Raw genomic sequence first — 13,705 nt, 5'->3', positions numbered from 1 at the left:
CTGTGAAAGTCCTAGTGTTGAGCCTGGGTTCCTGAATGCACTTGAGAATGGAAGCGATGTTGGAGGAGAACTCTGGCAAGCTGCCCCTTATCACTTCACATGTTTCTTAGCTCTCGGTCTAATCTGGGCTTCGTCTGGGGAGTACACTGAGTTTTCAGCTTTTTCAAAAAGTGCATCCTGCAGTGAGCGGATGCAGCCTTTAAGCTCGGAAAGGGGTCTGATGGAGCAGTGAGGGAGGCCGCTACATCCTGGAGGTTGTCTTGGACTGCAAAGCCAAACCAAACTAGCCTCAGCCCCTGACCCCCAACACTGGCGTGGACAACACTGCAGGGCTGTCCTAAGCCACTCAGCTGTCTGTATCCCTTGAATTCTCACCTCTGCCAAGAGCAAGGACTGAGTCCCAATGCCTTTGAAAGTGACACAGGAATGATTAGGCGACATACATGCCATTTCCTACAACACAGAGATCCCTAACCCACTCCAACCTGCCTTATGCTATGGGGCGGCATACAAATGCAATAAATAAATAAATATATGAAGGAAGGAAGGGAGAATGACACCAGATTTCATTGCGCTGCGATATGATAAGTAGAGCGGACGACACTACAGGGCTGTCGTGAAACGTTTTCCGGCTGCCGGAGCGCCCCGCCCCGCGGCTCGCAACATGCGCGCGAACGCGGCGATTTGCATAAACTCCTCCCTCTTCACCTGGCGGGGAAATTCCTGCTGCAGCCACACGGGGCCGCTGCGACACTGGGGAAGTGAGCCAGCTGCGGCTCGGCTCTGAGCGGAAGTGACGTTTCTAGCGCGAGGCGGGGCGCGCGTTCCCATAGAAACGCAGCGGAACCGCGGCAATAAATAAAACGAAGCCCGGGACGCCGTGACGGCTGCGGGTCGAGCGGGGAGCAGGAGTCCCGCCCCGGCACAGAGCGCCCTCCTCTCCCCGCGGGCTTGAAAAGCCGGGAAAGAGACCGAGGCTGCATGCCCAACCGGAAGTGAGGTTGCTAAGAGCAGCGGGGGGCCGTTGAAAAGAAGGGGTGTGGTCGGTGGGGGGGGAAGAGGGCTGCAGTCGCCTATTGGAGGATGAGGGCATGCCGGGAAGGGGCGGGGCTGGGGGTGAAGTCGGATGCCCGGAACGTTGGGAAGGGGCGGGGCCTTGAGGCAGAGGGGAGCGAGCGGGCCTGCGGTGTGGAGGGTGGGTGGGGCCATAGGGAGGGGTGTGGCCAGCAGGAGGAGGGGCCTGCGGTTGTGGGAGGGGCCTGGGTTGGGAGTGGCTGGTCCGGCCAGGAATCCGGGTGCAGCTGCTGATCCCCTCTGTGATCCCTTCCTGGAAGGTGGGTGGGGCCATGGAGTGAGGGGGGGGCTAGGGGGGGGGGTGTGGCCAGCAGGGAGGAGGGTGTGGCCAGCAAGGGGAGGGGCCTGCAGTTGGGGGAGGGGCCTGGGTTGAGGGTGGCTGGTCCTGCCAGGAATCCGGGTGCAGCTGCTGATCCCCTCTGTGATCCGTTCACGGTTCCTTGTCATGCGTCTCCCTCCTCAGGTGATGGCGGCCGCGGCCGAGGAGGAGAGGGGAGCGGCTGCGGCCACGGAGGCCGCCGATCCTTGCGTGGCTTTGCGGCTGGTGGCCGCGGCGGCCTGGCACGTGGTGCAGAAGCGCCAGGCGGACAACTTGCCCCGCGTGCTGGTCCTGCTGGAGGCCGTGGCAGACGCAGCGCCCAACCTGGTGCACTTCCGGCACTTCGTGAAGCTGCGCCTCGGCCTGCAAGCCAAGGTGAGCGGCTCGCCGACAGAGCACCCCAAGCCTCGCCTCTGGGGAAGGCAGGGAGCCAGTCCGTCGGCCGCGGGGGCCGGCAGGCAGCACATTTTGGCACTCGCCCGGCTTCCCATGACGCTTTGCATCCCGCCTGCACGCTGCCCGAGGTGGGCCCACCTGGTCGAGGGTCCTCCCTTGATTTTTATTTTCCCCCCTCAGATAGTAATGGAAATGCTTCAGAACAAGCAACCGCACTGGAAAATCTACGAAGCCATGGATACCTACTTTCCAGAGAAGGAACCCGAGCCCCACCCCAAAGCTGTGCGTGTCTGTGCTCTTGGGAACGGAAACACAAATCAGCCCTGCCATGCGCCCTCTCTCGGCGACTCTTGTGGGCCTGTCCCTACGAGAGAGGCGCCCCTCTCACTTACGTTGCCATCCCCTTCTCCCACTGTAGACCGCGCGGGACCTGAAGCTGGTGCAGACCGCACAGGAAAACTTCCGGGTCCTGGTACTGGGCTTGCTGAGCGACCCTGACCAGCTCGAGAAATATGTGCAGGTGAGAACGGGGAGGAGGGACACTGGCATGCGGGGAAGGAAGGACTGAAACAGCACTGGGAGGGCCTTGCTTGCTTGTTCTGGGCATGGGGCAGTGTTTACCGGTGGAGCCCCCAGGTCCACAGAAGGACCCCAGCTCTGCATGCAGAAGGGGCTGGGCTCAGTTCCTGGATCCTTCGCTGGAAAAAGCCGCTTCCTCTCGTGAAGGGAGGTGTACAGGACCAGTGCAGGATTTGCCCTGGCCCTTATTTTTCCCTTGCCTCTAGGAGCACCTGGAACACGATTACGGGGAAGACTTCATGCGTGTGGTGGAAGAGCTTTTCCACGATTACCTGTGGCAGCTGGAAAGCGCCCTCCCTGAACCCTGCCTCCAGGAGGTACAGGTGGTGGGTCGTGTGTTTTGCTCAGTCCTTGCTTCTCTGGCCCAAAAGGGCCGAGGTAGCAGGGCTGGCAGAGACCCTCTGGGCTGACGCACTCACAGGCACTGTCATCTGAACTCAGTCTGCCAAGATCTGAGGAACTGCTGTGGGTGTGGAAGGGCTTTAGGATCAGGGCTTGGCCAGCTTTGGAAAGTGCTGAGAAGAGGGCGCTCTACAAGAAAAGTAACAGTGGGGATATTTGGGGGGAAGCAGGTCGGTCTTTCACAAGTGAGGGGTCAACGGTGGCCGCTGGACCCAGAATTAAAAGACGGAACCTTGATTTGGGTTGCTGTAGGTGCTGCAGGGAGCTGTGCCCACCGTCCCTGCATGCAGAGGCTTTTTTATGCGGTGGGAAGCAGCTCTCCGAAGACACCCTTTGGCCTCCTCTGCAGAAGTGACTGGTGAAGCTTCTGCAGGCCCAAGACTTGCTCCTCCAGGTGGGACTGCAGCACCGCTGCTCTGATGGAAGGCTGCGGCCCCGGCCATAATTCTTCCTTTCGCTCCCCAGTTGCTGGAGGCTGCCCGCATCCAAGGACCCAGCCGGCCTCCACAGCCAGACTCCGTCATCCTGTCCCAGTACCTCACGGTCATGGGGTACCAGGGCGCAGGTACGTCAGGAAGAGGCACGAGGCGGGACACCAGGAATCGCCTTCCCCGCCTCCAACCCGCTTTCCCTTTCCCAGAACCTCCTGCGCCTCCCGCCACTCTGCGCTGCCCCAGCCCTCAGGACCACGAGGAGGAAGAAGAGGAGGGGCTGAGGAACCCTGAGCTGCAGTCCAGCCCGCTGAGGACCAGAAGGGCACGGAGACAGCCGCCCTGCTTTCGGGAGGAGTAAGTGCCCACCTGCCCTGCCTCCCCCCGCTTTCCCAGCCGTGCTGTTCTTAGGCGCCACATGCTGTCCTCTTTTCCCACCCTCAGGAATTCCCGCCGGCCCCAGACAGACAGCCAGGAGACAGGTACGCAGGGCTGCGGTCTCTCTGAGCAGAAGCGTCGTTGCCCGTTTGCGAGCTTGACCCACAATGTCCTTCCCTTGTGCGCGTGCCACCGCACCGGTTCCGTTTCCGGGGGCAGTGGGATGTCTGATGGAGAGCAGCGTTGCTGGCCAGGCCGTGGCAGGGTGGGGAGTGGCTCCCGTGGCCCAGTGCCACGGCTGCTTCCTCGTCCCCATGTGCCACTTGCCCTTTCCCACCTCCACTTTCCCAACACGCACCTGCCCTTCTGCATTCAACTCACGCCTCCTTGCTAAAATGCCTGCGGCCGCCCGTTAGGGCAGGGTGGGGCCGGAGGTGAAGATCGGGATATTAATGCCTGGAATTGGACAAGGGGAGGAGACGGGCCTGATGCGACTGCTGGGCCAGGGAACAATACCAAATCAGAATAAAGGGTTTCAGAACTGGGCTGGGCACTGACATGGTTCTGCTGCCAACTGCCAAACCTTTGCTGCTGCTGCATTCCTCTCATTTTTTTTTTCAAAAGAGGGTAAGCTGCTTGTATAAGCAAAAGATCAAGATGCCGGAGACCCAGCCCCTCCCGCCTGCCCCCTCCCCACAAGGAGAAGCAGGCCAGGTCATGGGCGTCAGCAGGGAAATAGTGCAGAGAAGGGGGCATAATTCACTCTCGTCTCTCTCTGCAGATGTGGTGCTGGATTCCAGCAGCGAGGGGGACAGCTCCCCCTTCAGGGAGGTGAGGAGGGGCCCCAGGATGTCCAGCAGGCAGAGAAGAGGCTGGAGTGTGCGCAGGTCTGAGGTGGAGTCGAGGGCAGGAGCAGGGATACAAACGTTTATGCGCGGGCTGAAGGCACAGCAGTGGGGCCTCTGCGAAGCCTTCAGCTCAGCCCCCCCTTGCACCCATGCCCCGCCAACCTGGGGCCCTCCAGGTGTGTTGGTCTGTACCTCCCCACACCCCCCAGCCAACCCCCCCGCTGTAATCAGGCCCATTCCCAACCCCCGCCTGGTCGGGGTCTTCCTGGTTTCCCCCTGTGCCGTTTGCCAGCTTGCAGTCTTCACACTTTAGTCCCATAAAATGCCGCAGGCACCCCTGGTGCCACAGCGGTAATTCTAGCAACCGCAACACAGTCCCAAGGGAAGGTGGGCCGAGTCTGGTGCCGCCGCCTGACCCTCTCTGGCTGAAGGGGCTCGGAGAGTCTCGAGCAGCCATGACCACGCCTCCCTTTCCCTCCCCGTCCCCCCGACAGGGTGAATACCAGTGCACCCGGCACAGCACCCTCATCCCCACATTCCAGGAGCACCTCCGCGGCATCAGGAGTCAGTGAGTGACCAGTGGCCCCCTTCCTCGCCCGCCAGGGATGGATACCCGACCCAGGTCTGGGTCTTCCGTCTCTGGGGACACAGCTCCTCATGGCAAATGGCCAGGGTCAGCCTGCCGGAGGTGTGCAGGACCAGGGCAGCATCCCCACGTGTGCCTACACACCTCCCCCCTTCTCTCACATTCCCCCACCCCCAATCCATGCAGGTGTCCCAAGCAGAACACAGAAAAATGCCCCTTTAGTTGCTATCTCGGCCCGCTTCGCCGTAAATGGCACACTGCCAAGCTTCACTTCTGTGGCGCTTTGCAGCCCAATCCTGTGGAAGCAAGTCTCAGCAGTTTAATAGCCTCTTCCGGGATAATCCAGGGGGGCAAAGGTGCACCTGCGTGATGTGTGCAGGTCTTTAATCATCTTGCCTGGCCCGACTCCGTCAGGAAAGAGTGCTTCCCAGCGCAGTGCTGGGCCTGCATGCAGGATGCCGAGAAGGCGGCGGCGGCGGGGGGTGGCCGTTCCCACGAGAGCTGCGGCTGCCCCGCCACTTCCTCGGGGAGCCCACCCCCTTGGACACCCAGAGCGGGCGAAGGCAGCTCTCCGGGGCCGTCCCTCTGCCCTGCCTGTGGGGATGGCGCGGACCGCCCCTTCAGATGCTCCCACAGCCCCAATGGATGCAGGGACGCCCTGCCAACGCTGCCTTTCCCGGAGGGTGGAGCCTTAGGAAAGGGGCGGGGTCTCTGCGGCTGGGATGGGCAGGCCTCACGGGCCCCCCTGATCCAGACCCCTCCCTCCCTCCCCCCCTGCAGGTGCGGGAGCTCTTCAAAGACTTCTGAAGCATGAAGAACACAAAGCCGCTCCCATGAGTCACGCCAGAGCTTTATTTAGTAAATGCCATAAAACTTTCCCACAGAGTCCTCTGTCGTCTTTTCCACTTGGCCTCCAAGCTCGGGCACTGCGTCCGCTCCCCACCCTCCTGGCTTCCCTTGGAGCTGGTCTCACAAAACAAGGTGGAGCAGGGCCACACCGACTCCCCTCTGAGAGGCACGTCCTTTAAAAAGCACTGTACAAATACAGGAAAGTAACGTTGGTGCAGCACCCCCCCCCTTTCCCACCCTGCCCAACGGGAATGTGTGGAATCAGCCTGCCGGAATGAGCAGGGAATGTTCCGAGGCGAAAGGAACGTGGACGAGGGTGGCAGTGACCAGGTCTGTGTCGAGGAATGGCCGGTGCAGGCCGGGGAGACCCTGGAAGGCTCGGCCGCCCCACAGGACCCGCTGGCCCACTGCAAACCCCAGTGCTCGACATCGTGTGAGAAGCAGGGGCGACCCTTTGGGGAGAGGAGGGTCAGGGCTGGCTCGCTTCCCCGAAGATGGGGTTGGCCTGCTGGGTGACCCGGATGAAGGTGGTCCTGCAGCTCAGCTCCTTCAGCTTGGCGGCCCCCACGTAGGTGCAGGTGGAGCGGATCCCGCCCAGGATGTCCCTCAAGGTGTGTTCCACGTCCCCCTTGAACGGCACTTCGACCACTTTCCCCTCTGAAGCCCTGCAGGGGAGGGGAGCGCTTAGAGAAGAGGGCTTTGCACCCCCCATCGGCATTAGATCCGCAAGGTTTTGGCTCACCGCCGCCACCTCTTGCATCTCATCCGAGCACAGATATGGCTGGACCGGACTGGCCACGGCCGTCAACAGCCAGGGCTGTTCCTTGAAGCGCGGATGCACATTTCAGATGTTCGCCTCGGCCCGCCAGGCTGCCTGACCCACCCTCCCGTTGCCTTCCGCGGTCTTCGTTCCGAACCCCCTGCTAGGCTGTGTAGGTTTTTCTCCCTGCCCAAACGGGCCCTCCCTCCTCCCCCATAAAAGCTGCTCTTCCATGTGCTGTCACTGTGAGCATTTCATGAGACCTCGCAAGACTCACCTGTGGCCAAAGTGCTTCCAGGCAAGGGTGGAGCCGTCTCCCCCTTCGTGCAGAATTCTGGTGAGCCCCAGCGTGGTCCTTTCCGCGGCCTCGGCCATGCAGGGCTGGCTCAGCAGAACCCCAGCAATACCCCACCAAAAGTGAGGAAAACCAAGGGGGGAGACCCAAAACAGTCTGAGGAAAGCTGGCCAACTCGGGGGCCACCAAACACTGCCTCCTGGGCAGGAAACAGAAGGCCACTTCCTACAAAAAGCGGCATTCCACAGGGCAAGGTTTTATTCCACCCGTTTCCTGAGGCTCTGCACTTCAACATTTCGTTGCAGGCGGCACCTGCTTTATAACGAGCAGGGGAGGCCTGTGTGTTGAGTACGAGGGGGGAGCATTAATCCTCCCGCCATACCTGTACTCGGCAACACCCCCCGCGTACTTCCGCATGGACACCTCGGAGCTCATGCCGTAGAAAAGCCGGTATTTCTTGCCCCCTTTCTCGATGAGATCTCCGCCAGACTCGGTGTGGCCAGCCAGCATTCCCCCCAGCATGACAAAGTCTGCACCAGCACCTGCGCCCACAATGCAAGAGGAGAGCTGTGAGGAAAGCAGTTAAGTAGCGGCTCTGTGTGAGAAGCAACAGTACAAACCACATACAAATGTAGCAAGAGAAAGAAGAAGGGATTTTACCAAAAGCTTTTGCCACGTCCCCTGGACAGCTACACCCTCCATCCTGTAAAAGAAGAGATAATCTGCTGCCCATGTTAATTTTCTCTTAATCTTCGCTGGCAGGGCAGCCAAGCAAGCGGCATGCAGCTAGTCCTCAAGCTGGAAAATCTAAGACTGACACCAGAAGGGAAGGGCATTTCTCTCCCAAACCCTACGCCACTTCCAAACTCCGTGCCACTGTCAGGATTGGGAAAGGCCGTTTGAAAGGGTTCCCATGCAGTCGGGGGCTCCACTCAAGTCTGAAATTGGCCCTTGGGTACGGAGCCTCTCACCGAAATGATGTGCCCATTGAGGCCGTGAGCCGCGTCGGCACATTCCATGACGGCGCTGAGCTGAGGGTAGCCCACCCCGGTCTTCTTCCGCGTGGTGCACACCGAGCCTGGAAGGAGCCAAGATGGAGCGGCCCCCGTTAGCCAGCCTGCAGGCTGGGGTGGCCCCTCACCCCCCTTTGCATCCCCCTCCGCAAAAGACGTGGCTGCCCTCGTCACCTGGTCCGATCCCCACTTTGATGATGTCAGCTCCCGACAGGATGAGTTCTTCCACCATCTCCCCTGTCACGACATTCCCGGCCTGTGGGGACAAAAGGGTCCCCCCATATGGTCAGAGGTCTGGCGGGCCCTAGAGGGACACCCAGAGGAAAGTGAAGACCCCACCTTGCCGTGGGGTGGCAGTACTGTGGGGCCCCATCACGACGGGGAGCAAAAAATGCACTCGGCGGTGACTCGGTGCAGGAGGACGGGGCCGGCCGGGGACCCCCAGCGCCTACCATGATCGTGTGATCGGGGAAGCGTTTGCGCACGTCCTTCACAAACTGGACGAAGTGCTCCGAGTAGCCGTTGGCCACGTCCAGGCAAATGTAGCGCACCTGCGGCACCGTCTCCAGGATCTGCTCCAGCAGCTCGAAGTCCGAGGGCCCCATGCCCGAACTGGCCGCCACGTTCTGGAGAAGGTTGGCGAGAGGGGAGGCGGGCTGGTGAGGGGCTGGCGCAGGGCCGGTGTGGGGGAGAGGTGCTATCCCCGGGAGACGCCATGTGCTCCCCCAAAGGCAGGTGACGCCGATTGCGCCCGCTCACCTGGAGGCAGTCGGGGTTCTGAGCCGCAAACTCTTTCCACTGGTCCAGGCTGTAGTGCTTATGGACAGCCGTGAAGAGCGAGAACTGGGAGGCGAGACCAAAGACCGCCATGAAAACGCTGGAGATGCTTGGGTTTGTAGGATTATAAATCATGGGCTAGAATTCAGTCCCTAACCCAGGGGTCCTCAAACTTTTTCAAAAGGGGGCCAGTTGAAAGGTGCCGCGATGGGTGCAGGCCGGGGGGGGGGGAGCCCCTCAAGTGGGCCCGGCAAGGCAGGAGCGAGCGTGCACAGAGAGCGTTTTCTCCGAGTGAGTCCAAAACGATCTTTGCACGAGCAAAGTCCAAAACAACGAGCAAGTCCAAAACCTCTATGGGGGCCAGACAAATGGGCATGGCGGGCCGGACACGGCCCGTGGGCCATAGTTTGAGGACCCATGCCCTCAACTGCTCACAAACATATATAAATGCTATAAACTGAAAACAGAGGCTGAGAGAATGGAGAGAGACTGGCGATACAAGAAGACAGGAAAGTATGGGTTGGTTTTGGTACTGAGCGTCGTTCCAGCCCTGTGACTTCTCTGCTACAAAAGGGGAGACGGAACTCCGCGTTACGTTTGGCCAAGAAGCTGAACTTGGGGGCACGAATGGCAGCAAATGGCTCCTCCTCTTATAGGGCTGGCCACATAAGGAAGTCCTTGGGGTCTGCCCAGGGATCCAGGATGTCCCGGCCAGCCCCCTACCTGGCAAAGAGCCTTGGCCATCTCAAACGTCCCCACGGTGTCCATGTTGGCAGCAATGATGGGAATGCCAGTGTACGTCTGCTTGGAGTTACGGAATACGAAGGACCGCAAGAGATCCACCTAAGAGAAGGGGGCAAAATTCAGAAGGCCCCAGAGCCCAGCAGTCCCCTGCCCGAGTGCAGGCTTAGGGGTCCTGGGTGGGCCACTTCCGCCTCTGGATCCCCTCTCTCCATGCGATGCGTTTCCCACCCTCTGCTTGGGCCAGCAAAAGATTAAAAATAGAGTTCTTTAAAATGCCATATGCAGCAGGCATGGAATACCAAAAGGGTCCAAGTTAGATCGTCCTCAAGCCCTTAGTGATCCTTTTCATGTTCTGCATCTGCTACGGTGTGCTGAAAGGGCCAAACAAGCTTCAAAATGGCCCACAGCAGAGCAAGAACTAGCCTAAGGTCCTGGCCTCCGTAAGAGATGCGAAGGGCTACTGCTAGGCACGGCTCCTGGGACTCCTCTCTCTCACCCAGGTGTGCCCAGGTTGTATAATCTCTCATGGGGGGCTTGTGACTACCGCCATCACAAGAGCAGCTTCGGGGGCCACCTGCTGAGCGAGGCTGGTTCAACCCCCCCCCCCATCATTCCCACATCAGGCCAAGAGATTTTTCTTCAGCCATCTCTTTAGCCGAACAGCGGACCTGCGGCTAAAGAAGGTTGTTCCTTTCTTGCATTAAAAAAGCTTGAAATTTATCTAAGTCGCATTCTAATTAAGCTTGTTTCCAATTTGGATTTTATCATCCAAGAGCACAACATACACTCCACAAACAAGCACTGCGCAGAAGCGACGGTGAAGACTCAAAGCTTGCCCACAAGCTCCAAGCTCAGCAACTCCAAGCCTACAACACCCATGAGCCCTCGCCCGCGGGTGTGCTGGCTGGGGCCGATGGGAGTGATGAGCCAAAATGTCTGGATGCTGCAAGCGGACGGCCCCTAAATCGCCCCCTGTTCCCCAAGAGCTTTTGATGCTCCCTTTCTCACTGCGGCAGTACGAAGGGGCAGGAAAAGACAGGCCATTCTCGGAGAGAGAAAACCCAAGGAAGCACAAGAGAGGATCCGCTGAGGGTCTCCTCACCTCGCTGCGGGACTTGAGCGTGCTTCGCTTGGGCCGCAGAAGCACGTCCTTGAAGTCCAACTTAACGTCGTTATCGATGTGTGGCATCTTGGATCCCTGGAAGGAAAGCAAAGGATCAGCCCTCGGAATGCCGAAGCAGGTGCCAAGCACACCTACGTGGGCCCATTCTTGCCAGGAAGACCAGCCACCTAAAGCACGAGGCCTCTTTGTTCTGTGCTAATGAGGAGGGTCCGGAGATGCAGCTTTGCTGACTGTCACTGTGGATACCTCACTCCAGGACAGCCAATCCTTTTGCCCGGTAGACTATGAGAAGAGAACATGTAACAACGCCTGGGGATGGTGTTGCTATCAGGACCACCATTACGGATTTTTTCCCCTTAGGACACGAATCCGCACCGCTTGCTTTGATCTAAATCCATCGGGGGTCTTTTGCATTGCAGGAGTGCCGAAGAATTGAGGCCTTTGCATTGTGGTGCTGGAGGAGACTCCGGAGAGTCCCTTGGACCGCAAAGCGATCAAACCGGTCGGTCCTAGAGGAGATCAACCCTGACTGCTCTTGAGAAGGCCAGTTTCTGAAGGTGAAGCTCAAATACTTTGGCCACCTAATGAGAAGGAAGGACTCCCTGGAGAAGAGCCTGATGCTGGGAACAATTGACGGCAAAAGGAGAAGGGGACGGCAGAGGGTGAGGTGGCTGGATGGGGTCTCTGGGGCAGTGGGTGTGAGCTTGGGTGGACTCTAGGGATGGTGGAGGACAGGAGAGCCTGGAGGAATGTTGTCCATGGGGTCATGAAGGGTCGGCATGACTTTGTGACTAAACAATGAATGGGGTTGTCTATAGGATGAGTTTGCTTAGGACAAATGTTTCAGAAAGTCACAGGCTGCGGTGAACAGATGTTGAGGGCTGCTAAACATCTGTTGACTGCAGAGGATACATACCTTACAGCCCCTGCAATAAGCGCGCCACCCTTGGATGTATGTTACTGTTCTATAAGTGAATGCTACCCCTTGGCTTACCCACTAGCTGCAACTGCAGGGTGCAGAATCCCAAGTCCAGGGGCCAAATTCGACCCTTTGGGGTCCCAGTGCGGCCGTGCTGTGCAGAAGCCCCTCTCCTGGCTCACTGCCTTCCCTCAACCACTGTTTGATGACCACCCAGATTCTGTGCATTTTCCCACCTGTTCTAAAGAGACAGACGTGTAGAGTATTACACTAAAAGTTGCCAGTATTTTGGCCTCGCCCGTTACTGGAGCACAGCTCAAGTCCTCAAGTCCTCGCTTGGCTTGGGATGGGGCAAGAGCTGTTGACCGATTTAAAGGATCTACCTCTGCCAGAGGCGGCCCAAAGCCCTCAGATCGCCTTAGCCCAAAAGCTGCCGCCTCAGGGAACCCGTTGGCACAACACCCTCGCTTGCCTGTTGGACTTGCCGCCTCATACGGACTGCTCACACCTGCAGTGTTATAATGGTGTGTCCCCAAAGAAGCTTTCAACGGCATCTTGATTCTCAGTTTCTTTGAGTCACTCAATCCTCACCCTTGTCAATTGAATGGGGAGGACTTGCAGTGGCCAGGAGTAAAAAAGTTGGGCAGGACAGAGGATTCCTTGGGAGGAGCACCTGCCTGCAAATGACAGGTAATCTGCAAAGGTAACAAAAGGCACACTGACTGATTCTTTGAAAGCCTGTTGTTAGTATAGCAGGGAATTTTTAAAAAGCAAAGGTTTGAGGTTAGCTTTTCTCATAGCAACCAGTGGCAGGTTTTGTTCTCTTACCTCCGGTGAGCTCTCTTGTTCCCAAAATCAGTTTGCTAGCAGCTGTTCATGCTCAGCCTCCAGCTACCTTGCAGTGCTTCATCTCAGGCCAATCTGGAAAAACACTCCGTATTATACCTTTCCTCTCCAGTCCTCACATCATACTTGCACCTCTGCTCCCAATCAACAGCTGTATCCCACCTCTATCACTATTTATAAACCTGCCACCCAGTCTCCTGTCTCCGTTCCCATGAGGTTAAAAGACATCACTACAAACACCAGACTGTCACTGTTCTCCATCATCGGCTCTTGGCTTATTACACATCTGGCGCCTTTAGGCAGCATTTGACTGAAGTAAATTGTCTAAATCTGCCAACAGTTCTTAGCCCAGCCCAAAGAAAGTGCAGAGTTTAGCAGTGACCTCTGGCCTTGCTTGGTTTTGGTTCCTAATTCCTAAAGCTCTCTTCTGGCTCTAATGTCACACTAAGTACTCCTACGTAAACACCGGTACAACTTCAGTGTTTGAAGCCAGCAACCGGATGTGGTCCCAAATAACTGGGATTGGAGGTGTTAGCCACCACACGTGGGGAATGATGCACATCAACCCCATTGCATGCCCGCTTTGGCCGCAGGGCACTGTGATGTTAGCCCAAATCACGCCAACCTTGCAGTGCTGTCCATCCACTCGTCACCAAAATGGGGCCGTTCACATCAGAAATGCTGGATTCGTTTCGGGGGGCTAAGGCGAGAGGGCCTGACTGAACTCCACTTCCAGTTCACTCTTTCCCTGCTGCGCACCCTTCCAGCTGTACGTGGCTACCTGATATGCGGAGAAAAATAGCCCCCTTCCCCAAGCGGATGTTATGCATTCCACTCCTGCGCCTTTATAGGGAGCAGTGCCTTATGGAAAATGTAGTCTTGATCCACCTCCTTGTAAAGGTAAGAACACAACTATGACCACAACTCCCATAAAGCAGCGCGACTGAAAGTTATTACCTGAGGCATCACGTGAAACCCGCGAACCAGCTAACCAATCACATCTTAAGAATTACGGTAGGAAAAACTACCGTTCCCAGCGGCCAGCGCGCGGCGATGTCTTCGATAGACTTCTGTGCTGTTATGCCTGACGGCCAATTCGCTGAAGGCAAAGTATTTGAAAAATATTTACAAGCCATTAGGAAATGTATGGAAATATGCGGTGCCGGCATCTGCGTGTGTTATGGAGTTGAATTTCCAGGGCATGCAAGAAAAGAGCGAGAGGAGTCTCGAGGGCTCACGGGAAACGTAGTCCATCGTCCTCAATAACAAATGCTTGCCTGTGCGGAAACAGACTGCATCGCCCATAATGCACTGCGGCAGGGGACCGGTGAGAGAAAAAGGCGTCTGCACTGTTCAGGCGGGCAGA

General features: G+C 57.8%; 2 protein-coding genes across 9 annotated transcripts; one reads left to right on the top strand and one right to left on the bottom strand.

The window, feature by feature from the left end:
- Positions 1-871: 871 nt before the first annotated feature.
- On the top strand, positions 872-5,890 carry TINF2 (TERF1 interacting nuclear factor 2). Of its 6 annotated transcripts, XM_044420961.1 has the most exons (11): positions 873-1,000; positions 1,538-1,768; positions 1,970-2,071; positions 2,208-2,309; positions 2,575-2,685; positions 3,236-3,335; positions 3,411-3,558; positions 3,646-3,683; positions 4,361-4,410; positions 4,922-4,995; positions 5,794-5,890. In XM_044420961.1, the coding sequence occupies exons 2-11, from the start codon at positions 1,541-1,543 to the stop codon at positions 5,825-5,827; spliced, it is 987 nt and encodes a 328-aa protein (XP_044276896.1). In that variant the 5' UTR covers positions 873-1,000; positions 1,538-1,540; the 3' UTR covers positions 5,828-5,890. The 6 variants fall into 6 exon arrangements, with proteins under 6 accessions (XP_044276894.1, XP_044276893.1, XP_044276896.1 ...); XM_044420960.1 differs by lacking the exon at positions 5,794-5,890 and having other exon boundaries at positions 4,361-4,466; positions 4,922-5,787; XM_044420964.1 differs by lacking the exon at positions 4,922-4,995 and having other exon boundaries at positions 874-1,000.
- GMPR2 (guanosine monophosphate reductase 2) lies at positions 5,848-13,597 on the bottom strand. 3 transcript variants are annotated; one of them, XM_044420966.1, is made up of 11 exons: positions 13,297-13,597; positions 12,322-12,414; positions 10,554-10,649; positions 9,431-9,550; positions 8,690-8,773; positions 8,383-8,556; positions 8,105-8,186; positions 7,889-7,995; positions 7,578-7,620; positions 7,300-7,459; positions 5,848-6,527 (listed from the first exon to the last, which is right to left on the bottom strand). In XM_044420966.1, the coding sequence occupies exons 3-11, from the start codon at positions 10,638-10,640 to the stop codon at positions 6,332-6,334; spliced, it is 1,053 nt and encodes a 350-aa protein (XP_044276901.1). In that variant the 5' UTR covers positions 10,641-10,649; positions 12,322-12,414; positions 13,297-13,597; the 3' UTR covers positions 5,848-6,331. The 3 variants fall into 3 exon arrangements, with proteins under 3 accessions (XP_044276901.1, XP_044276900.1, XP_044276902.1); XM_044420965.1 differs by lacking the exon at positions 13,297-13,597 and adding an exon at positions 12,965-13,216; XM_044420967.1 differs by lacking the exons at positions 5,848-6,527; positions 13,297-13,597 and adding an exon at positions 12,965-13,216 and having other exon boundaries at positions 7,154-7,459.
- Between the last annotated feature and the right edge of the window lie 108 nt (positions 13,598-13,705).

This window comes from Varanus komodoensis, unplaced genomic scaffold (genome assembly GCF_004798865.1).
Source record: "Varanus komodoensis strain SLA01 unplaced genomic scaffold, ASM479886v1 scaffold112, whole genome shotgun sequence".
NCBI lineage: Eukaryota > Metazoa > Chordata > Lepidosauria > Squamata > Varanidae > Varanus > Varanus komodoensis.
This window is presented reverse-complemented; position numbering and strand designations above follow the sequence as displayed.